The sequence below is a fragment of the Panthera pardus genome, unplaced genomic scaffold (genome assembly GCF_024362965.1).
Source record: "Panthera pardus isolate Hobbes unplaced genomic scaffold, ASM2436296v1 HiC_scaffold_17, whole genome shotgun sequence".
NCBI lineage: Eukaryota > Metazoa > Chordata > Mammalia > Carnivora > Felidae > Panthera > Panthera pardus.
Genome location: NW_026526732.1, coordinates 73,218,256 through 73,243,906, shown reverse-complemented (window position 1 = coordinate 73,243,906; position 25,651 = coordinate 73,218,256). Strand labels below are relative to the sequence as shown.

Here is a 25,651-nt window from a genome sequence, read left to right as displayed (position 1 = left end):
GGATTTTCGACATGGGTGTGTGATGCCATTCTGGCCATTGAGACCTGAGGAGAAATCTGATGGGAATTGGGTTTGGTTTTTTTTGGGAACGGTTTCCTTGTTCCTAAATGAGATGTACGTGAAGAGATGATCTCATCTTTCTGGTAACTGCTGAGTCTGGATAAGAAACCTGTTTCACTCTCTTAAGGACTGGAGACCTGAATGAAGGCATATGTGCGTTCTTGAAGGCATTGTGTTTTATTTTTATTGTTTGTTTGTATTTTATTTTTCTTTCAAGTTTTTATTTAAATTCCAGTTAGTTAGCATACAGTGTCATATTAATCTCAGGTGTAGGCTTTAGTGATTCATTACTTACATGTGACACTCAGTGCTTGTCATAGTCTTAAAGACATTGTTGAGCTACTATGCTGACCAGTCCAGGAACTTCCTCTTAATTTCTTGTTATGTGAGAAGCCTTTCTTAGTGTATGCTGCTTTGAGTTGAATTTCCTTACTTCCAACTAAAATAAGCTTAATTCGGGGTGCCTGGGTGGCTCAGTCAGTTAAGCGTCTGACTTTGGCTCAGGTCATGATCTCATGGTCCATGAATTTGAGCCCCGCATCAGGCTCTGTGCTAACAGCTCAGAGCCTGGAGCCTGCTTCAGATTCTGTGTCTCCCTCTCTCTCCGCCCCTCCCCCACTCATGTTCTGTCTCCGACTCAAAAATAAAATAAACATTAAAAAATAAAATAAAATAAGCTTAATTGATAAAGAAGTTACTTAATCCTAGGATGGCTGGCAAATTGGATAAGTAGTATTTCCTCTTATTGTTATGAGGCATAATTGAAGCAATACAGGTAAAAGGTACTTTGTAATTATAAAGTAACACCACAGATTTATAGTTCTCTTAACATTACCACAAACCATATTTGTTTGTAGCGGACAGAATGTTTCACAGAGAGTAAGGGTGCCTGGCTTTGCTAATTACCAGTTCTATTCATAGTGTGCAGGTCACTGGACCCTTTAATTACTACTCTGTAAAACAGAATTAAATGATCTTTAAAGTCTTTTCTGATTCTCTGAAAAGAATATGAGTCTGATCAGTCTGAGATTCCCACCTAAAAGCCCTTGTATAAAGTAGATATAAATAAGTAACTTTTTTAATTGAAGAAATATAATTTAATAACCAGTTATGTTGGGGATTTTTTCAGTTTCACAGTGGTTCTGCTGATCTTAGTGTCTTGAGAAACAAGGGAACCTCTACTATTAATATACTTCTATGAATACCAATGCTCAAAGCCTTATACACATAGATATTTGCTCTTTTTTTTTTTTTTACATATTTGCTTTTTAACCAACTTTTTAACTTATGCTCTTATATGTAATCCTTATGAGCAAGCATGTCATCACTTTTTTCATAACATCTCAGTATGTTGTCATCTTTCTACCCTCTCCCTACTTAAGTTTTTCCCACACTATTAAATAAATAGCCACCTAAATGGTCTCCTTTTCACCAGAGTCTGCTTCCTCTCCCTCTTTTCTCATCTGTAAAATGAGGTTAAAAAAAAAAAAAAAAAAAAAGATGGTTTTTAAGGTACTTTCTGGATCTAACATTCCGTAATTTGTCAGTTATATTTCTCATCAATTCAGTCAGACTCTGTTAAACCCAAAAGAACTCATGTTTGGTTACATATTAGAATTAAGCTTAAAAACTTCTTTCATCTGAGGACAGGAGAACAGAATTCATATACCCTTTGCAGAGCTAGACATATTCAGAAGTTTAGGTCTTGGGGAAAATGTAGATACAAGCATACCTCAAAGATATTGGAGGTTCAATTCCAGACCACTACAATAAAGCAAATATCACAGTAAAGTGAGTTCAATAAATTTTTTGGTTTTGGGGAGCCTGGGTGGCTCAGTTAGTTAAGCGTCTGACTTCGGCTTAGGTCATGATCCCACGGTTTGTGGGTTTGAGCCCAGCATCAGGTTCTGTGCTGACAGCTCAGAGCCTGGAGCCTGCTTCGGATTCTGTCTCTCCTTCTCTCTGCCCCTGTTCTGCTAATGCTCTGTGTCTTTCTGTCTCTCAGAAATAAATGTTAAAAAAAAATTTTTTTTAAATAATTTCTTTGGTTTCCCAGTGCTTATAAAATTATACTATACTGCAGTCTATTTAGTGTGCAGTAGGATTCAGTCTAAAAAATATGTACTTAGTTTAAAAAATTGCTAGAACATGCTAACCATCATCTGAGCTTTTAGCGAGTCATAATCTTTTTGCAAGTGGAGAGTTTTGCTTTGATGGTAGCTTGCTGACTGATCAGAATAATAGTTGCTAAAGTTTGGGGTGACAGTGACATTTTCTTAAAATAAGAATGTTTATTTATTTTGAGAGAGAGAGAGCAAGTATACGTACATGCAGGTGGGTAGGAACGAGGGGATGGGGGTGGAGAATCCCAAGCAGGCTCTGTGCTGCCAGCATGGAGCCTGACACAGGGCTCCATCTCACAGACTATGAGATCATGACCTGAGCCTAAATCAGGAGTCGGACACTTAACCAACTGAGCCATCCAGGTGCCCCAAAACTCCTTTTAATGTTGATATTTTGATATCTTTTCATGAATCACAAATGTCCTTAATGGCATCTCGAATGGTTAATCCTTTCCAGAATGTTTTCAGTTTATGTTGCTCAGATCCATCAGAAGAATCACTATTTAGGGCAGTTAGTTCTAGCCTTATGAAATGTATTTCTTAAATAATAATTAAAAGTTGAAGTAACTCTTTGATTCATGGGCTGCAGAACAGATGTTGTGTTAGGTATGAAAACAACATGAATCTTGTACATCTCTGACATAGCTCTTGGGTGACCAGGTGCATTGTCAGTGAGTGATAAGATTTTGAAAGGAATCTTTTTCTCAACAGTGGGCTTAAAATATTCAGTAAACCATGTTGTAAACAGATATGTTATCCCTTAAGCTTTGTTCCATTTGTAGAGCTCAAGCAGTGTAGTTTTAGCATAATTCTTAAGGGTCCTAGAATCTTTAGCATGGGCTTCAGCTTAGTCGCCAGCTGTATTAGGCCCTGACAAGAGAGTTGGCCTATCCCTTGAAGCTTTGAAACCAGGCATTGACTTCTCCCTTCTAGCTAAGAAAGTCTTACATGGCATCTTCTTGAAATAGAAGGCTGTTTTGTCTACACGAAAATCTGTTGTTTTACTGTGGCCACTTTCATTAATGATCTTAACTAGATCTTCTGGATAACTTGCTGTAGCTTCTCTATCAGCACTGTTGCTTCACCTTACACTTTTATGTTACAGAGATGGCTTCTTTTCTTTAAACCTTTTCTTGAACCAACCTCTGCTGGCTTCAAACATTTCTTCTGCAGTTTACCCACCTCTCTGTCATGGATTGAGGAGAGTTAGGGTCTTTGGTTTAGGGAATGTTGTGGCTGGTGACCTTCTATTCAGACCACTAAAACTTTCTGCATTATCAGTAATAAGACTGTTTCACTTTATTAGCATCCATGTATTCATGGAAGTAGCACTTTTCATTTCCTTCAAGAACTTTAGCTTTGCATTCATAATTTGGCTGTTTGGCACAGGAGACCTAGCTTTAAGCTTGTCTTGGCTGTCGACATGCCTTCCTCATTAAGCTTAGTCATTTCTAGCTTTTGATGTAAAGAGAGAGACATGTAACTCTTCTTTCTCTTGAATACTTAGATGCCACAGCGGGGTTAATTGCCCTAATTTCAATATTGTTATGTCTCTGAGAATAGGGAGGCCCAAGGAGAAGGAGAGAGATGGTTGGTGGAGCAGTCAGAACACATGCAGCGTTTATAGATTAAGTTCACTGTCCTATGAATACAGTTTGTGGTGCCCTAAGAATTCCAGTAGTGACATCAAAGATCACTGAGCACCGTAACAAACAAAATAAAAATGATGAAAAATTTTGAAGTATTGCAATAATTACCAAAATGTGACAAAGACACAAAGTAAGTAAATACTGTTGGAAAAATTGTGCTGATAGACTTGCTCAATGCAAAGTTGCCAAAACCTTCAATTTGTAAAAAAAACAAAAAACAAAAAAAAACAAAAAAAACAATACCTTTGAACCATAATAAAGTGAAGTGCGGTAAAATGAGGTATGCCTGGATATGTATATATATGTAGAAATATATCACCTTCTTTAGGGTTTTTTTGGGGGGGAGGTTAGGAGATAATTTTAAAAAGGAAGCTTACAATTTCAGAACTATTGGGAAATTGGTATGATATATTTTCTCTTCTAGCAAAAGCTATTATTATTATGGAAATTGATTCATTATTGCAAGAGGCCTAAGTGTTCAATCTAATCTATGTTAGATTAGGAACATTTGCCAGGCATGAAATTCCCTAGACATCTAAACATGTTTTTCCAGAAAAAGGAAAATGATACTTAATAACTTTTTGTAGAAAAACAAGTGCTAGCTGAAGTAAGAATTGTATGCATCGTTGGTGTTACTTCTGAAATTCTTGAACATGTGAGTAAGGTCATCCTCTGTCACATCATCATAAAATGTCCAAGGAAAACATTAAAACCAACCTTGCCAACATTTGCATGTGTGAAACACAGAATATTATACTCCATTTCATTCCTAGAAATAGACAGATAATCACAGAAGAACCTCTAAATGCAGATCTTTCCATTCAGTTGGTAGCTTTTGTTTAGATTTTTAAAAGTTTTGTTGCAGGAATTTTTTTTTTTTTTTTTTACTGCTAACATGAAATAAATGGTTTTTCCCAATACTATTTCTCTAACTCTCCAAAACCAAATAGGTGTTCTACAATTAAAGCCTGACACTAACTACCTGAACTTAGCATCAGATTCCATAGGTTAAAGGATTCAGTCCCTCAAGATTGTCCTCACTTCCGATATCAGTGGCCAAGTGAGTGCTTGGGTCTCCAGGTTACCTGCACTTCTGTCCAACTTGGAGAGGGTCAGGGTCTGTGGATATATGTATGACTGCTCATAAAATGAGTTGTTGCTACATTGCTCTTAAATTTACCAGATTACCCTTTCTAGTCCTTTCTTCCTTCCTTATCCTCTCTGATCACTTAACTACTATTAGAGGTAGTAGAGAAGACAAGGCAGTGATTTGAGTGTTTAATGGTAGAATGTAATTTCTTCCTTCCTCCTTCCTAACTTCCTTCCTACCTTCTTACCTATCTACATATTTTTACTTTTTTTTTTTTCTTTTTTTCTTTTTTTTTAACATTTATTCATCTTTGAGAGGCAGAGAGAGACAGAGCACGAGCAGGGAAGGGGCAGAGAGAGGGAGACACAGAATCGGAAGCAGGCTCCAGGCTCCAAGCTGTCAGCACAGAGCCCAGCGTGGGGCTTGACCTCATGAACTGTGAGATCATCACCTTGAACGAAGTCAGATGCTCAACCAACTGAGCCACCCAGGCGCCCCTACATATTTTTTAAAAACTGCTTCTGTAGGCCAAAGAATATAAGCCCTCATGGAGTTTTCATTCAAGATACCCTCTTTCCTAGGAAAGGACACTGAATTTACACATGTGATAAGACGAGTCTTAAATCTTGAAGTGTGAAGAGGACCAATTATGGCAGTTTTCTATATTATAAAAACAATTAGAGGCCTTTATTTAGCATACTTATAGAACCTTTTAGATAATACTTTTTAGTAACCCACGATTTTAATAGTTGTAGAATCTTAAATGTGGGTGTCTGCTTAAATGCTGCTGCCAGTTTATTCCATCTCTTCTTTCTATAGAATAAACAGGGTTTTTTCCTTTTAGTAATTCTGATATGGTGCATTTGAAATATTTACTTCATTAAGGGATGAGGAGTAGTTTTTATTTAAAAAAAAATAAGCACTTTATTATACAAGTTATTTGACTTTATATTTGTTGAAGTTCTTTAGATGATTTTTTTAAAATGATAAAACTTGTCATAAAAAATAACAATATGTTGTACCGTTATTTTTTGTTAACTGAAAAGTTACATTTCTTCTGACCATATATGCAATTTATTTATTTTAGGTATTCAATTTTATGCTCCCTATATGAAAAATAAAAGTGTAAATATTTGAAATTCTTTACCACATGCCTCCTGGTCAAGCTGGTCTAGGTATCTTGTTTTTAAAACAACTTTTAAATCTTAGAAGTTTGGGGGTGAAAGGTGACATTTTGACTAAAGAAGTCATCCTTCATGAAATGATGCTGTTGTTGGATGAGTTAACACTAATCTTTTCTCCTCTAGAGAGCTGCTAGAAATAAGACTATGGCTTTATTACTTTTAATAATTTAATTGGTATAAGCTACTTTTTGTTTTCACAGATAAAGCATGTTATTTTTCAGAATTTCTCAGGGAGGAGAGAAAAACTGATTAGCCAGTATGTATTTTGATTTACGTTGAATATTTTTTATTATTCCTTCCAAAACAGACACTCCTTGAATATGCAGAGAAATGGAAAACTTCAGAAGATCCTTTACCTTTATTGGAGGTATACACAGTGGCTATCCAAAGTTATGTTAAAGCCCGACCTTATCTTACCTCTGAATGTGAAAATGTAGCATTGGTTCTGGAACGCTTGGCATTGTGAGTAGACCTTTGAGTAAATAAAAAATCAGATACAGCTCTTTTGTTTTAATTCTGTACTTCAGTCTTTTATGATAGTTTAAATAGAATAGTTTTGGGGTACCTACTGATACTAGAATTATTTGTTTTATTTTACTTTGAATCTTAATAATTATTTCTATCGTTACCAATTTTTTGTTTTTTAGAAGCTGTGTTGAACTTTTATTGTGCCTGCCTGTCGAGTTATCAGATAAACAGTGGGAACAGTTTCAGACACTGGTGCAGGTGAGAATATCTACCTATTAGATTTCATATAGGCATATCTTATGTCTGTTTTCTTTACTCTATATAAATTTTTTGGTTACACTTTAAAACATCTAACTAATAACAAGCATTAATTGCAGCTCTTGTTAACACTAATGTCATGCATATAGTAGATGTTCAATAAATGTGTGCTAAATGAATATATACATTTAGATAGATTGGTTGAATATTGCACTGTTCTTTAAGATCAGTTTAGGACTTTGCCAGACCAGTAAGGGAAAACAAAAAAAAAAATGCCCTAATTTGTATTTAGAAACAGTTTAATTGCTGAACATCTGCAATATTTTTATAAGAATTTAATATATCATATAATCCTTTGTGGGGGTAGGTATATTTTTCCCATTTTAAAGGTGAGGAAACTGAGGCTCATACTTTAAAATTTTTATTTGCCCAAATTTGTACAGTTGATTTTACAGAGTAGTCATTTGAATCAAGGTTCTTTATTCCAGAGTTCATGCTTTTCTCCTATAACTGAAAACACATGCTTTGTCTTTTTTATTTAGTGCTATTATTCTGCCTTACGTAGTACTACACAATTTAGTACTTAGTTGTCTTGGAATATTTTCAAGAATGTTAAATTTTGTTTCAAGCACTAGATTGTGCTGGATATACTATAGCTTCAAGTACGTTTTGATTAATTGATTAATTAAAAAGAATGTTTCTGCTAGCTAGTTTCACAAAGTATACTTGTCTCTTTCTCTAACCAGAGTTCTTAAAATATTTTTTGGCTTGATGTTTTTCTGTAAGAGATACATTAAAGAGAATTTTATTCTCAAATTTTAGAAGCATGTGAAATAAACTATATTTAGGTAGAGAAATCAGCTTTCCTATTTCAATATTAACCATTAAAATCTTCATCAGTTGCAAAATTCTTGAAGGTAGGATTCATATCTTAATATTATAGGATTCCACATAGTATTTTACACATAATACTTAATTGTTTGTGGCAATGAAGGTGTCTTGTCTTGTTTGTCACGTTGCAAATAACTTTTTGATCATGTAGTTTCTACTTCAGCATATCAGTACCTCATGTTTTAGGTTATTTCCCCAGCAAGTATTTATTTTTAGGTAAATAATTATTGTAGAACTTTTCATTGTTTGGCACTCTATCCCTGAATTAAGTTGTTTATATGCAAATATAATACTGAATTTCTCATTATTTTGTTTGTTGACATAAGAAAAACTTTTAAACTTTCCTTTTTGAAACAGTAGCACTAGTTGATATTTTCCCTATGGGTTAATGAGAAGGAAATAACTCTAAATCCTTATATGGTAGTTTTCAGTAATTACTTAAAGAAAATTTCTTCAAGCCCTGGAACTTGTTGCAGTGGGAAGATTCTATGGTTCTGAGGAATAGACTTTTTGTATAAACATAGTATGTAGCTTTAAGAGTTTCCATAACACTTTGCTCTTATTTCAGAGCTTCCTTGGCGTTATTTTATACCTGCTTAACAGCATTTGTTTCATTTAGCCTGTGCTTCCCCTTTCTTTACCCCAGTAGAGGATAAGCTCCATAAATGCAGGACCAGTTGCTCTCTTCCCTAGTCCTTTGCCCATAGACATTCCCAATAAACAGTTTCTGAATTGGATAAAAACTATTGGTCCTTTTGTGTTTCGAAGAATACACTAAATGCATGAACACTTGGAAACAACTAGTAAGCAAGTTTTAGTGTCGTAGCTTTAAATAGAATATTGCCAAGGCTATGTAATAAATAAATGAAAAATCATGCATTTAGTTGTTTTCAAAAGTCCCTTTTATTGGGATATGTGTATGTTGTCACTTAGGCCTTGATGCAGATCTGTCACTTATTAATGGTAGTTTTTTGGAAAAAGTTTTTTGTTTTTGTTTTTTTGTTTTTTTTTTTTTTTTTACTAACACAGGATATAAAATGTGTAAGGTCTTTTATGCTATGGATATTCTGATAGCTTCCTTGAGAAATAACTTTGCTCTTGGTTTAGATTTTGGAGGAAAAATAAGTTTGACTTATTTCTAGAAATACATTGTATTTATTAAAATTTATAATTGATACAATTCTTGAGATTCATCTTGAAAAAATCAGAAGTAAAGGAATTCAGCACTTTGTAATGTGATGTGAAAATTTTAAGATAAAAGTCTTTTCAAAAGTTAGTATTATATTTAGAGCCTGATAAGCTTGCTTTTAAAAATCTGTTGTAATTCTTTGGATGTTTATTTAATATTTATAGGTAGCTCATGAAAAGCTGATGGAGAATGGCAGCTGTGAATTGCATTTTTTAGCTACTCTAGCTCAAGAGACTGGGGTGTGGAAAAACCCGGTACTGTGCACTATTCTTTCCCAGGAACCATTGGATAAGGATAAAGGTAAATTTTCTAGAGAGAGAGAAAATAAAAATCACTAGACTAGAAAAAAAATGAGTACTTAAAAAATTGTTTTGATAAGTATAATTCATCTCAAGATTTCCCAGAGAAGGACCTTTAATTACATTTTAGCTGAGGTGCTTCAGGCCCTTCACCTTTATTTTATTTGGGGGAAGATGTATTTATAGGATATTACACAATCTTAGAGTAACAGAAAAACTAAAAATTTTCCCAGCATCTTTTCAGTAGAGGAATTCACTCTGCAGCATCCTGACAGGTGGCAGTCTAGCTTATATTTGATAACTTACTTGACAGATGGAGAAGCAGAAGTAGGGTAGTTAAATGATTTTCCTCAAAACAGAGACAGAAATTCATGCTAGAACTCTCAAGTCTTTGCCTTTAAGATTAGTACTCTTTCTCAGCTTGTCGCTCCATCTTATTTTATTCTGTTTTGTTGTTATTGGATGAGCTTGGGCAGTAAAGATTCCAGTTAAACTGGCAGATATCCTGTTGAAGTAGGTGGCTAATAAATCACTAATAATATGTATAACACTTAATGTTCAAAAGAGTTCAAAAATTATATACACCATGAAGAAGACCACAGTTACAGTCTTTGGTACTTTTCTTGAAATTGTTTAGGAAAGTACCCAGATTTCATCCAGACCTTTCCCAGGGTATTTAACTGAAGAAGTAAATAAACTACTTCTGTTGTTTATTGCTGCTTTGCTTGTTGATTGATGGCGAACCCTAGGTATTTTGCTCTGTAATAGCAAATTGTGAAGGCCCTGAGAAAGGAGTGTTGTTAGGGCCATTGCTTGTGAATTCTTCTGGTATTTTGATATTTACCAAACAGTCTTCCCAGCCAGTCTCCAAACTTCTCTTCAAGCTGGTTTTTTTCTACCTGGCTCCCCTCTTAACCATTTCTCCATGCTTTTCTGATAGTTCTAGCAATGTTATCTGTTTCTTAATTTTCATAAACCAGATGATTTTTAGTACCGCCTTCCATCATGGATACCTACAGATTAGCCACAGTGTTCTCAAGACCTTGGAGAAATGGGGAGTGGACTCTCATTACTTAAATTAATAATAACAACATTTAAAAGTTGAGAATCTTAGATTTTTTTGCCTTTGGCATATTAGTTTTATCCTAGTATACTAACACCACTGTGATTTGTTCTTATAATCAAATTATACTTCCTGATCTATCCAGCTTTTGGAAATATTGGATGTAATATATTAATAATATCAAATTGCATTGTATAGTTCCTAACGGTTTGAAATGTGCTTTTAGAAGTACTGGTTTCATTTAACCCTCACAATGATCCTGTGAAAAAGGCAGGATCTTTATTGTCCCTATTTTACAGATGAGAAATGGAGGCTCAGGAAGATTGGTTGTCTTTTCTATATCACATTGCCAGTGATGTGAGGCAGAGCCAGGAATTGAAGTCAGGACTTCTCTCCTTTTTATATCATGCCTGTTGCACCTAGCCTAAAACCTGTAAATAAAATTGCACCTAGCTTAAATTAAAGAATTAACTCCTCTTCTCTGTTGTTAGTTTCTGAATAGCATTTTTGCCAAACTTACACATTACGCTAAATAGGAAAATGGAATCTTTACCTTAGCAGAGATTTAAGATTTATTTTAAAAGAGCATGTGCTCAGTTTCCTTACTTGCTTAAACCTGCTTAACATTGTTTCTATTAACAAAGTCTCTGCCCATTTCTGTGCTGCTCTATTTCTTGTTCTTTGCCTGACATAGCTACTAGAGTAGTTTGTGGACTATTTAGCCAAGAGGAGTTTCTTACAGTACAGTGGGTTATAGGTAGCCAGACTTTAATACAACTCAGATGTGAAATGACAAGAGATTTTGCATCCATAGTCTTTACTTGGTCCTCTGTTACTTAGAATGTCTCTTTGATGGGAGTTATTTTATGGCTAATCACACACATAAACTAGAAGTGTATGTTTATTACCTGCTTTGGAAAACTTGAAGGAATTAACATTTTACACAAAAATACGAATTGATTTACATTTTCAAACTTGATGGTTGAAAAGGATGGGGAGCTTTTAGTTTTACTTCTCTAGCCCCTTAGTTTAACTTAATCTAGCCTACAGCAAGTGTGAAGTGAAGAGCTAGAGCTGAGAGAATGAGTACACCTCAGTAGGCTGTGCTCATTAGTTTATAGTAAAGCCTCTAGAGTTTTCATGCATTTGAAGAGTAATCTACTTAATTCTGAATTTTTTTTTTTAATTGACTAAGTTTGGACCCACTACAACCCAGCTAAACCAAGAAATGCTCTTTGATTTGGGGGATTGAGGGTGGGTGGAACTCAAAATTTTAAATGCTGGTTTCACTTTAAGGTTTTAGCATCCTAGAATAAAGTAACTGTAATAACTAAATCAACATATTGAGGTAGATGGCCTTTGAATATCACAGGAACTTGAAGCTTACATGTTACTTGAGTCTTTCTTCGGTCATAATCTCAAGATTGGAAAGACTGAATGCCTTTTTTTTAAGCCCACTTTTAACTCCCGTTTAAAACATCACTGATAATAAATTGGCCTTTGCTTGAACACTTCTAGAGAATGGTTTGCTAGGTAGTTCAGTCCATTCTTAACCTATGATTAGAAAATCTTCACTGTGAAAATTGCAAAAACTACATTCTTAGAATTCCATCTTTTGGATCTAGTGCTACCCCTAAAGCCATGCCAAAGTATAAATCCCTCTTTCATGCCATAGCAATTGAGATTTTTAAAGATGTTAAATCTACATTCATGATTCCTGGTTTTTGTTTTGTTTTTAATGTTTATTTTTGAGACAGAGAGAGAAAGAGTGCGAGCAGGAGAGGGGCAGAGAGAGAGGGAGACACAGAATCCGAAGCAGGCTCCAGACTCCAGACTCCGAGCTGTCAGCACAGAGCCCGACGCAGGGCTCGAACTCAAATCATGACTTGAGCTGAAGTCAGACACTTAACTGACTGAGCTACCCAGGCGTCCCCATGATTCCTGTTTTTCAGTGCATTTTGTTGTTCTCTTTAATGTATAATTCTTAGAACTGCATGTGTACCCTAAATATGATCTGGCCAGCTTTGAAGTCATTGGTGCTCTCATATTTTTCATCCTAACATTTTATACATGTTAGTGTGACTTGAGATGACATTAACCGTTTTGGGTAGTCATAATCATACAACTTGATGACATTACTAAAATCACACAAAATTTTTAAAAAATAAATGCTACCCTTAAATTATCAACTACATTTTTTTAAGTTTATTTATTTGTTTTGAGAGAGAGAGAGAGAGGGCATGAGCAGGGGAGGGGCAGAGAGAGAGGGAGAGAGAGAATCCCATGCAGGCTCTGTGCTGTCAATACAGAGCCCGACAGCTCAGAGTCCAGTGTGGGGCTTAAACTCCAGAATCATGAGATCATGACCTGAGCCAAAATCAAGAGTTGGACACTCAACTGACTGAGCCACCCAGGCACCCCTCAACTACATTTTTATACTTTGTCTTTTGGCACACAAGGCATTGCCTTTTTTTCCCCGTTCTGCTTAATTTCACTGTTAGATTCATTGTGTCTCAGCAACTTGTCAATATTCTTTTAAGTCTTGATTTTGTTATTCAAGGTTTTTGTCCTTACCAGTTTCCTCTTATTAACATATATTCTGTTGGCATCCATGTCCTTGATAATAACCATAAAATGGTCGTGTCCAGAAACCTAGCCCCTGAGATATTTCTAGAAATCTTCCTTCTTGCTTTTAGTCCTTTAATCAGTACTGTTTGATTATGGTTGTTTGATCAAATATTCCTATTTTTCTTTTTGTCTGCTCCATGGTTCTCCTTTTTTGTATATAAGGATTGGGTGAAAGACCATAACAAGTACTTGGCTAGAGTTCTTTTAAGTAGTGTTGTTTAATACTGAGGTTACTATGACCTAATTTATTATTTTTAAAAATGAACTTCTTATTTTTAGAATAGTTTTAGAATTGTGAAAAGTCTCCATGTACCCCACAGCCAATTTTCCTTACTCTTCATATCTTAAATTAGTATGCTACATTTGTCACAATTAATAAACCAATATTTATACTTTGTTATTAACTAACTTCCATACTTTATTCAGATTTCCTTAGTTTTTACCTAATGTCCTTTTTCTGTTCCAGGATCCCATCCAGGATACCACATTACATTTAGTCGTCATGTCTTCTTAGGCTCCTCTTGGCTGTGACAATTTTTCAGACTTTCCTTGTTTTTGATGACCTTGACAGTTTTGAGGAATACTGGTCAGGTATTTTGTAGAATGTCCCTTAACTGGGAGTTATCTGATGTTGCTCTCATGATTAGAACTGGGCTTATGGATTTGGGGAGGAAGATCACAGAGGTAAAATGTCATTGTTATCACATCATATCAAGGGTGCATACTCTCCGCATGACTTCTCATTGTTGATATTAACATTACTTGATTACCTGGATGAGGTAATGTGTTTATCAAGTTTCTCCACTTCAAAGTTATTCTTTTCCTCCCTTTCCATACAGTACTCTTTGGAAGGAAGTTACTACATACAGACCACACTTCAGAGGTGGAAATTTAAGCTCCACTTTCTTGAGGGGGCAGTATCTATACAGATTATTTGGAATTCTACACAGATTTGTCTTTTCACCCTTTTATTCAGTCATTTATTTATATCAGTATGGACTAATGGATATTCATTGTCTACTGTGGTGATAATCCAATACTACTTTATTTTAGTTGCTCATATTGTCCCAGCTTTGGCCATTGGGAACTCTTTGATTTAACTTCTGCGTCCCTTTTACATACCCCCTTCATTGTGGGGTATGTTTTTCATTTGAGTACTTCCTTGCTTTCTGACACTGTAAGGTACTCCAGCTTATTTTGCATATTTTCTACCCCAGTCCTAGAATCAGCTATTTTTCCAAAGAGCCCTTGTTCTTTTTCTTAGAGACTAGTATTAGAAACTAAGATCTGATAACTGGGTGTGTTCATTGCTGTGGAGGTGTCATTGCTTCTAGGACCTTTCAACAGACAAAGCAAGAAAATATATGTAGGTATGCTAAGCCGTGTATATACACATCTGTAAATATTTCTATATGTAACCACCTGTATGTGTATTAAACTAAATATGAGTGTGTTCATGCTGATGTATTTCACTCAGATCCATACCACAAGGATCATTCTTGCCTTCTCTTGCTTATCTATAACCTCTCACATAAACATAAACCTCACATAAACCTCTCACTGTCACATAATTGGAGTCATGCAATAATGTAGCCTTTTCAGACTGACCTCCTACACCATTGGCCATCTGTGTACTTAATCAGTCTTAGTGTACATGTTTTCTACCTCTGTGGAAAATGGCTTTATTGATTAGAGTACAGTGCTTGTGTACAGTATCTCTTGCCATTTTTCTGATAGGCTCCATTCATCCAAAGTTAGATGAGTATTTCCCCACCTCTTCCAGTAAAGTTCTTTCATAACACTTGTAGTACAGTTAGATTTTTTTTTTTTTTTTTTTTTTGCCGTATTCTGCATTTCATCCTGGGTGTTCCCAACCTCCTAAATAATTTTTTAATTTGCATGTCTTAAGATTCCTTCTTTGTTCTGTAAAGTTCTATAGGCTTTGACAAATGCATGGTGGCCATGTATCCACCATTACGGTATCATACAGAATAGTTTCACTGCCGTGAAAATATCTACTATCTTCACCCATTTAACCCTCTCCTGAACACCTGACAACTACTGATTTATTTACCATCTCTATAGTTTTGCCTTTTTGAGATTTTCATAATTATAGGCTTTTGGTCTAGCTTCTTTTACTTGGCAGTATGCATTTAACATTCATCTATGTCTCTGATACCTTAACAGCTTATTCTATTTTATTGCTGAATATTTTTTATTGCTTATTAAAGACCTCTATGTTTTTAATACCTTAACAGCTCATTGCTGTTTTATTGCTGATTAGCAATAAAAAAGATTCTTCATCCCGTTTCTTTATCCATTCACCTGTTAAAAGATATCTTGTTTGCTACAAGTTGCTGTTTATGAACAAAGCTACTATAAACATTTGCACGCAAGTTTCTGTGTGGACACAAGTTTCACATCAGTTGGGTAAATACTAGGAGTAAGATTGCTAAATCTTATGGTAAGACTATGTTTTGCTTTGTAAGAATCTGCCAGACTTATTCTAAAGTGACTATACCATTTTGTATTCTTACCAGCAATGAATGAGAATTCTTATTGCTCTAGACCCCCACTGGCAATTGGTATTACCTATTTGGGGGAATTTAGCATTCTAATAGGTGTATAGTAATACCACATTTTTGTTTCAGTTAACAATTTCTGTAATGACATAAGATCCTGAAGATCTTTTCATATGCATGCTTGCCATCTGTATATCTTCTTTGATGAGGCATCCCTTTAGAATTTTTGCCTGTTTTTTAATCAGATCATTTGTTTTCTTATTGTTAAGTTTTAACAGTTCTTTGTATATTTTGGATACAAGTCCTTTATAAGTTTTGCAAATATGTTCTTTCAGTCTGTGGCTTATCCTTTTCCTTAACAGTGCAGAAATTTTAAATTTTAAGGAAGTCCAACTTAGGAATTTTTTCTATTGTGGATCATGCTTTTGGTGTTTTATCTGAAAACTCATTACCACTGTGTTAACTATACTGAAATAAAAATAGAATAACAGTACATGCATACATAAATACATACGTCCTCACTACCAAACCTAGAGTTCTATAGATTTTTCTCATAGAAGTTTTGCATTTTATATTTGGGTCTCTGATACATTTGGGGACATTTTGGGATAATTTGACAGGTATAACCTAATTTGTGTTTAGTGAATCTGTCTTGTCACTTAACACTCACATACCTTCTTCTGAACAATCACAAGCCATGTTTTTAATATAATTAATTTTGAGACTCTTATTTAGGATTATTTCTATTGCTCAGCCCCATTTTGAAAATTACATTTTCCTGTCTATCCTTTTAAATCTGAAGTTTATTATTATCAGAACCACCATAAGAAAAGAGGAAGTCTCCCTTTTCTCTGTCATTATAAATAATACATAGTCAAACCCAAGCAGCAGACTTTTCTCAAGAAGGTACCCACCTTTGCCAGTTTGATTGTTCTCAACATTTTTGGTGAGCTAGGGGCCATCTTGGGTTCTAGCTTTAATAACAATTCACACAGATTAGTACCAGGTCTATAACACTCAGGGTGTGTGTATCCTTGGTCCTGAGCCTGCTTCCCGTTCTTTTGTTTATGTCATCATTTTACAATCTAGACTCTGAGAGAGCTCCCTATTACAGTCACACTGAATCCCTTCAGCCTTTCCCCTTATTCTGATATATTATCCTAATATATCAATCTGCAGTTGCACAGATTAAATTTTTATCATCTTTCCAGTCCTTTCTTGAATTTGAAGCCCAGCAGTGTCTTTCCCCCCAGAACCCATTCTTTTTCAAAGGAAATTTCTAAAGCTTAAGCTTTACCACAGTACTTATAAATCCTTAAGAGTTTTGTGAGAAAATAAGTCTTTATTTCAGTAATAAACTTTGCATTTAAAAGTGAAGGTAGAGAATTGTTCCTTGGTTTATCAGGTATTAGCATACATAAGATATAATAATATTTTGAAGGGAGGGGAGATGGGAGGAGAGAGCAGGTGATAACTCATACTTTCCAGGTAAATAGGATGAGGCCAGATATGATTACAGCTGCATTTACTTTTGGATAAGAAATCTGTAGTTCCTTCACTCTTGTGGTACATTTTTGGTGTATTTTTTTTGTATAAAGATATATACAATATATATTTTTTTATAAAGATATATATAATATATATATTTTTGTATAAAGATATATTTATATCTTTACCTGTCTATACAGAGAATGCCAAAAGAGGTGACTCTGAAACCTAGACCTAAATCTACTGACAATTTTTTTTGTGTTAGGACATTTCTTACAGAAAGTTACTAAAAAGAAAACCTTAAAGACTGTATTAAGTACTTTTAGGAATACAGTTGACCTAACTTGTTTCTCATTGGTTGTCCCTCCCTCCCTTCCTCTGTTGTTTGTTTAATTTCCTTTTTCTATTGCTTTGTGTCCGCTTCTCTTCTTTGCCCTTAACTGACCTTGTCTTGGTATACAAAATAACTGAAGGGAACATTTTAGATTTTATTTTTAAAAATCACTACTAAATTAGATTGCCTTTTACTTGTATATAACCCTTAGATCCTTGAGGATCAGTGACGGGATAAAATTAAGCTGACAGAATTAAACTACAGTAAGCTTATAAAAGTATTCACTCACAGTTTTGGGCTGATGACATATTTGTATTTATACTCTACTATTATGTAATTAAATATAAACATAGTGACCCCCATATTTTCATTTTCACTAAAAATGATTTTAAAATACACTCACTGGTTTCTTGAAACATCTTGAAACATTAATGAGTGTATTTTATAATAATGTTACGTGGATAAATATGTCAGAACTTAAACGTAAAACTCATAATGAGATCTTCACACAAAAATTTTAATGTTACATACTAACTAGGTTCATCTATGATGTGGATTTTTATTAAATAAAAAATTCTTTTTAAATGTTTATTTTTGAGACAGAGACAGCACAAGTGGGGGAGGGGCAGAGAGAGACAGGGGAGACAGAGAATCCCAAGCATGGCTGGTGTCGCCAGCGCAGAGCCCGACACAGGGCTTGAACCCACAAGTTGTGAGATCATGACCTGAGCTGAAACCAAGAGCCTGACCCTTAACCGACTGAGCCACCCAGGTGCTCTGACAGAGAATTTTTTTTTTTTAATTTTTAAAAATTCTGTTTCATATCAATCATGTCAAAAATTCAGTTATCATAAATTTTTACTATAATCCATTATGACCGTAAAGTTTCAGATTAATGAAAAAGGAAGCAAGACTGAAATCTTTTAAGTAAAAATTCTATTTCTTATGAATGTAATATATTCCCTCAAGAAAGGATGAGGGGTGGGGTGAATATTAAGACTATCCCTAATTGGTAATTTGGGCACTGAAATCTAGATACCTACAGCAGTGGTACTCAATCCTGGCTGTGCCTAAATCACCTGGACAGTTTTCAGACATTTCAGTGCTTAAGAGGCCTACCTCAGACCATAGTCTCTGGGTCTGAGCCCCAGGCATCAGCAGTTTTTTGTAAGATCAAGATAATTGTACAGCCAGGGTTAAGAGCCACTTACCCAGAGCTTGAGATGTTGTGTTTTTATTAAATTTCTAAATTTGGATTTTTGTGACTAACAATGCTGCACTGATTTTTTAATTTATTTTTTTATTGTGGTTAAAAACATGTAACATAAAATATACCATTTAATTATTTTTAAGTGTATAGTTCAGTGTTAAGTATATTCATATTGTTGTAAAACAGGTCTCCAGAACTTTTTCATTTGCAAAACTAAAATTCTGTAATAATAGCAACTCCTTCTACCCTACCCACTTCTACCAGCCAGTAGTTAACCACCATTTTACTTTTGGTTTCTATGATTTGATTACTTTAATACCATATTTACCTTTTTGTGACTAGCTTATTTCACTTAACATAATGTTTTCAAGGATAATCCATGTTGTAGCATGTGACAGGATTTCCTTTCTTTTTAAGGCACCTGTGTGCGTCAGTCAGTTGAGTGTCTGACTCTTGATTCCAGCTCAGGTCATGATCCCAGGGTTGTGGGATTGAGCCCTGTGTTGGGCTCTGCTCTGAGTGTGGAGACTGCTTAAGATTCTGTCTCTCTCCCTTGCTCGCAAGCTCTCTCTCAAAAATAAAAAAAAAGTGAATAATATTCCACTGCATGTATATACCACATTTTGTTTATTCATTTATTGGTGGACATTGGGATTGCTTCCACTTCTTGGCTGTTATGAGTGATATTGCTGTAAACATGGGGGTGCATGTGCATATCACTTTAAGACCCTCCTTTCAGTTCTTATGTGTATATACCCATAAGTGGGATAGCTGGATCGCATGGTAGCTAGTTCTATTTTAACTTTTTGGGGAACTTCCATATTGTTTTCCATAGAAGTCGCTCCGTTTTACAGTCCCATCAACAGTGCACAAAGGTTCCAATTTCTCCATATCCTCACCAGCATTTATTTTCTGGGTTTGTTGTTTTTTTGTTTGTTTGTTTTTGATAGTAACTATTCTAATGGTGTGAGGTAATATCTCATTGTAGTTTTGATTTGCATTTCTCTGATGATTAGTTGGGTATCTTCTCATGTGTTAGACTTTTGTATATCCTCTTTGCAGAAATGTCTGTTAAAGTCATTTGTCCACTTTATAATAGGATTATTTGATATTTTATTGTTCTAAACATTTTTTATATATCCTGGATATCAACTCCTTATCAGGTATATGATTTGCAAATACTTCCTCCCCTTATGTAGGCTGCCTTTTCACCCGGTTGATTCTGTCCTTTGATGCATAAAAATTAGGTTTGATGTAGTTCAAGTTGTCCGTGTTTGGGTTTTTTGTATGTACCTTGGTGTCATATCCAATAAATCCTTGCCAAGTCTAGTGTCTTCAAGCTTATCTTCTTTGTTTTCTCCTAGGAGTTTTATGGTTTTGTGTCTTAAATTTAGATCTTCAATCCATTTTGAGTTAAATTCTTATATGGTATACAGTAAGTGTCCCATTTCATTTTTTTACATGTGGATATGAGTTTTCCCAGCACCATTTGCTGAAAAGATTGTCCATTTCTCATTGAGTGATTTTGGCAGTCTTGCTGAAGATCATTTGACTATATATGTGAGGGTTTATTTTTGGACTTTCTGTTCTACAGCATTGCCTATATATCTTTGTTATTAGGCCAGTACCACACTGTTTTGATTAATGTAGCTTTATAAATTATTTTGAAGTGAGGAAGTGTGACACCTCAGACTTCGATCTTGTTCAAAATTATTTTGGCTATTTGGAATCCCTTGAGATTTCATATGAATTTTAGGCTAAATTTTTCTATCTCTGCAAAAAATGCCATTGAAATTTTGACAGGAATTGTATTGAATTCTTAAATTGTTTTGATAGGTGGACATTTTGACAATTATTAAGTCTTTCAGTCTATGAACACAGGAATCTTTCCACTTACTTGTGTCTTTAATTTCTTTCAGCCATGTTTTATAGATTTCAGGGACAAGTATTTCACCTTCTTGGTTAGGTTTATTTCTTTTTTTTTTTTTTTTTAATTTGTTTTCATGTTTGTTTATTTTTGAGAGAGAAAGAGAGAGAACACAAGCAGGGGAGGGGCAGAGAGAGAGGGAGACACAGAATCTGAAGCAGGCTCCAGGCTCCGAGCTGTCAGCACAGAGTGCAGGGCTCGAACTCACAACCTGAGCCAAAGTCGAACGCTCAACCCACTGAGCCACCCAGGTGCCCCAGTTAGGTTTATTTCTAAGTATTTTATTCTTTTTGTTGATAATTGTAAAATAGAATTGTTTTCTTAATTTCCTTTTCAGGTTGTTCATTGCTAGTGTATAAAAATGCAATTTATTTTTGTATCCTGTAACTTTGCTAAAGTCATTTATTCTAATTGTTTTTTTTTGTGTGTGGAATCTTTAGGGTTTTCTATATGTAAGATCATGTCATCTGCAGTCCGATTATTTTACTTCTTTCCAATTTGAATGTGTTTTCTTTTTTTTTTTCTCTCTTATCTAAATGCTAAATTGTTTTTATGATAAAATACAAATTGTATTTTTTAAAAAGGAATAGGTAATGCAGATTCGGGTAGGCCATGATGAAGATTTTAGAATTTACTCTGAAGGCAAAGGGACCATTGGAGGATTTTAAACTGGGAGAAGACAATCAAGTGTGTACTTTAAAAAAAGAAAAGAAAAGAAAAATAAATTTAAAAAAAGAAAAGAAAAGACGCAAGTCCTAGTGGAAATGATGGCTTAAGAGTGGATGCAGGAGACTAACAAAGTGCAACAAAGTGGTCTGGTAGATTAAAGACTGGGCTGGGAGGAGTGGGTGAATGGCAGGAGTAGAGATAGGGAAGAGTGAATGGATTGAGTGTTTAGGAATTATAAGTGACGGAATTAGGTGGTGGATTGGATGTGTGGGTGAGAAGCAAGTACGAGAGAGCATTTGTAAGGCCAACTCTTAGATTCCTGGCTTTGAGTACAACTAAGTGGATTGAGATGACATATGCTGTGGTATGGAGGTTTTTCCCCCCAAGTGTTTATCTATTTATTTTGAGAGAGAGAGAGAATGGAATCCCAAGCAGGCTCTGCACTGTCTGCACAGAGCCCAGTGAGGGCTCCATCTCACAAACTGTGAGACCACGACCTGAGCTAAAATCAAGAGTCGGATGCTTAACCAACTGAGACACCCAGGCATCCCAGTGTAGAGATTTTTGTATGCAGAGTTTGAGATGGTTGTTAAATAGCTAGTTCAGAGATGCTACAGAGGAAATCGTGTGCAGATCTTGGCACGGAGATACACATCCAATTAATAAGTTCACTCCACTTTGAGGAAAATTCAGGACCTAGTCTGAATTAAGTTTTTGTGCATAGGACATGCTCGTTTGGTATTTGTGGAATGATTTATCACAAAAATCCAACATATATATTGTAATATATTTAAAGTTAATTATCTTTAATGTAGGAACTAGTATTTTTAAATATTATGTATGTGGCATTCTATGAGAAGAGGCCATTTCTTATTTTCTCAGTTGAACTGGCTAAACATTCATTTACATTGTCATTTTATGTAATCCAGCTCTCTTGACAGGCTCAAATGTGGTAAAACCTGCTTTTCTGTTCAAGTCCATAAATACAGGTAAAATAGATTGAAAGGTTACACACCAGTAAAATTCAGGATATTTTTACTTTTCTAGAATGGGAATGGGAAAAGCAAGGTGAGGAATGAGATGTGCTATGACTAGCTATTCAAGGATAAATATAAAACTTTTTTCGTAAGTCTGGCAAGCACTAAAACAGGTAGTCTTTGAGGTGATGTTATAACATCTGTGATGTCTGGATTGGAGAGGAGTAGAGAAAGATACAGAGGAATGGGAAAAAGGAAAGCAGTGAGGAAGAAATGGAGAAAGGCGGGGGAGAATGAGCATTTATTAGGTTCTGAAATGGGTATTAAGATATAATCTACTTTTGATCCATTTGAACCCCGTGCTTCAGAATTATTTTCCCTTAAAAGTTAATGCCACCTCACAGCTCTTTACTGCTATACAGTGCCACTCTGATTAGAGTAGACACACTAGGGGCATCCTAGTCAGTTAAGCATCTGACTCTTGATCTCAGCTCAGGTCTTAATCTCAGTGTCATGAGTTCAAGTCCCCTGTTGGAGCCTATTTAAAAAATGCCCAGCGTGGAGCCTACCTTAAAAAAAAAAAGTAGACACACTAGTCAAATGTGAATTTTGTTTTCTAATGCCACCACTGTATTAAGCTGGAAGTCAGAGGACCCATTTTTTCTTTCTGGTCCTGGTTCTGTCCTTAACTGGCTGTATGACCTTAGGACGTTACTTACCTTCTGTGAGCCTCAGTTTACTCATCTGCCAAATGATGGAGCTGGACAAAATGATTTGTAAAGTCCCTTCTGCTCTAATACTCTGTATTTCTTTGGAATCAATTTTGCCCTAAGCGTGGCAGTGGTTTCTTATCATTAAAAAAAAAAAAAAAAAAAAAAAATCCACGTGCAACTATGTTTTTGACATTTTACAGTATTAACATACATCCTCCTATACATTGAACTAGCACAGAAATTACTTTGTACAATTTGTCATTCTAATTTATATGTTGCTATTTGAGATTTTAGGGACTATTTGAGTTTCTATTCAGAGTGTCATCAGTTTTGTTAAATACTTGCCACCTTTAAATAATTTCTTTGCCACAGTCCTCAGAATTTGTTGATTTTGAGTTTTAATGGGAATATTTTAAGTAATTCCCAGACTTTGTATTGCTGGCTTTTTCCTTTTGAAAGAATGACTAGGAAAGTAAAACTTTTTTAAGTCTGTGACTTATTTATAGCCAGAACAACTTTATTTTCACTTTTTTTTTTTTAAGTTCTCATTGAAAATCTTTACTGATTTTGGTTTGGCAGTGAACTAAACTGTTAAAAGATATTTGCAATATAATTGTCCCCAGTAGAATCATGTGATATTAAAAAAAAAAGTAATGCTCCATATATGTAAGACATATAGTCAGAGGCACTGTAAAGTTATGTTTAGTTTTATTTCTCTGTGTTCAGTCTTTATACTTTTTGATTTAGTTTAATGTGGCAGAGAGTAGAATAGAAAGTGGCAAGTACAAAGGTCTAGACTTCAAGAAAAGGATGGAATTTGGGTTTCTGTGTTAAAATGCTTATATGCTCATGGTTTTAATACTGAGGAGCCATGATTATACTGTCTTATAGGAGAGTCTTTTTACAGTGGAATACAGGAATATAGTGCAGTTATACCTAAAAAATAAAGGTACTAGTGGGTAGCAAAGGATGTTTAAAAAAGGAAGAACATCTCTCACTTTCCATCTTTTAACTTACAGATTGCTTACTAGACGTATCTTCCAGTCTGTTCATAAAGAGAGAAATTGTGTGTTTTATTTGGAGTATTAAAATTGTATTCCCAAAAGCCTTCCAAAGGTTTCAGGCTAGCCATCACCCAGTAGATTTTTAAACATGATTTTCTCATTGTGATAAAGAAAACAGGGAAGAGTTTAAATTTGCACTGTTAAGATTTAGACTCTCCCTCACAAATACAAAAAGTAAAGATTCTTATTTGTAGTTCATCAAACAGGCAGTAGGAAATTCAAAGACTTGAACAGAGTAGAAGTGTATTATGCTTAAGTGGGTCGTGAGGAAATGTTGAGGTTTATCGGTTAATGTTTTAAAAGTTACAAACCTACGGAAGTTTCAGCAGACTTCACCCACTCCCTTAATTTTTCTATAGATATATAATTTGTTTTAGAACACCTATTAAAGCAAAATAGACCTCACCTTTGTAAAATAAAAAATACATCATCAGTACTGAACACAGTAATTGGTTGAATCTCATCCTCTAGCGTATCCAAGTATCCTTTTGTGGTTACCAGTATGAGTGTGTAATGCTCCAGTACTGCAAACTTCTAGGGATGCTACTTTCTGGTATTCAAGAATAAATGTGAGGAAAAGAATTTAGTATAATTTTAATAGCAATGGCTATTAGAATTCAATACAAAATTATTTTTAAGTTAATTCACTTCATTCTAAATGGTACTCTCAGGTAAAAATATTTAATGCAGCTTTTAAAAGTTAGCAGTGTAATCTCCTTTTGCTTATTAAGGTCAAGTATTTTGTAATAGTGTGACAGTAATAGAAAATTGCAAAGAAAAAAGAGTAGTAGTTCCTGTGCTTAAAAAAAATATATATTCCTGATAAGTATTTGTATTGCAAATGAATTTTCAAATGTTAATAATCTATTATGTCTTGTTTTTTAAAGTGAATGAATTTTTAGCTTTTGAGGGTCCCATCTTGTTGGATATGAGAATTAAACATCTAATCAAAACCAATCAGTTAAGTCAAGCAACTGCTCTAGCAAAGCTGTGTTCTGACCATCCAGAGATTGGTACAAAAGGTAGTTTTAAGCAAACTTACCTTGTTTGTCTTTGTACATCATCACCAAATGAAAAGTTAATGGAAGAGGTGAGTATATTTTCTTTTGTTAGTAATTAATTTTAAAAATGAAGAAGTTAATTTTCAATTAGAATGTCTTTGACTTCTCTTTCTTTTAGATAGTGAGGGACTATTGTCAGTCTTAACTTTTCAGTATGCTCTTGGGTAGTGATTCTAAGCAGCTTTCAGAATTATATGTAAACTGATTTCATCTAGCTTCTGTTTTAAATAATTCGAATCTTTTTACCGCTTTGGTTAAATTATGGGAAAGATGGAGGTAGCTTAACAATTTAGTAGGATGTTTATATTTGTCAGCGGTTGGGCCTTAACTTTAGTTTTACCTGATACTTGTAGGATACTTGTAGATCTTTCTAACTGGCTAATTTAAGTAACTATTGGAATTTATTTGACTTCTTACTAAGAATATGTTTTCTGTTTTACACACACACACACACACACACACACACACACACACACACACTCATGCACGCACACATAATGTATTCAAAAACATAATGTATCCTAGGAAGAAGTTATAAATACAGATAGATAAATGTCTATATATAGGTCGAAATTTTACTTGTATATTTAATGTAAAGCTTTATTTTCTCTGTGTGACATACGATATTTTTACTTCTAGTTTGACATAAAACGTAGTATTCATGTATTTGTTTTATACTACAGAATTCTGAGGTAGAATCATGGTCCAAATGGGAATTTGCATAATATAGCCTCAGACAGAAACCTGAACGCCTACATGAGGTTACAGGTTGTAATTGTAGAGG

At 34.7% G+C, this 25,651-nt stretch overlaps 1 protein-coding gene across 1 annotated transcript in view; it reads left to right on the top strand.

Moving 5' to 3' along the window:
- The window catches only part of ZNF292 (zinc finger protein 292), a 93,530-nt gene that overhangs the window by 42,306 nt on the left and 25,573 nt on the right, over nucleotides 1-25,651 (top strand). Inside the window, exons 3-6 of the mRNA XM_019442797.2 lie at nucleotides 6,414-6,568; nucleotides 6,754-6,832; nucleotides 9,077-9,212; nucleotides 24,694-24,896. Of these exons, the coding sequence (XP_019298342.1) occupies nucleotides 6,414-6,568; nucleotides 6,754-6,832; nucleotides 9,077-9,212; nucleotides 24,694-24,896 (573 nt within the window). The remainder of the gene's footprint in view (nucleotides 1-6,413; nucleotides 6,569-6,753; nucleotides 6,833-9,076; nucleotides 9,213-24,693; nucleotides 24,897-25,651) is intronic.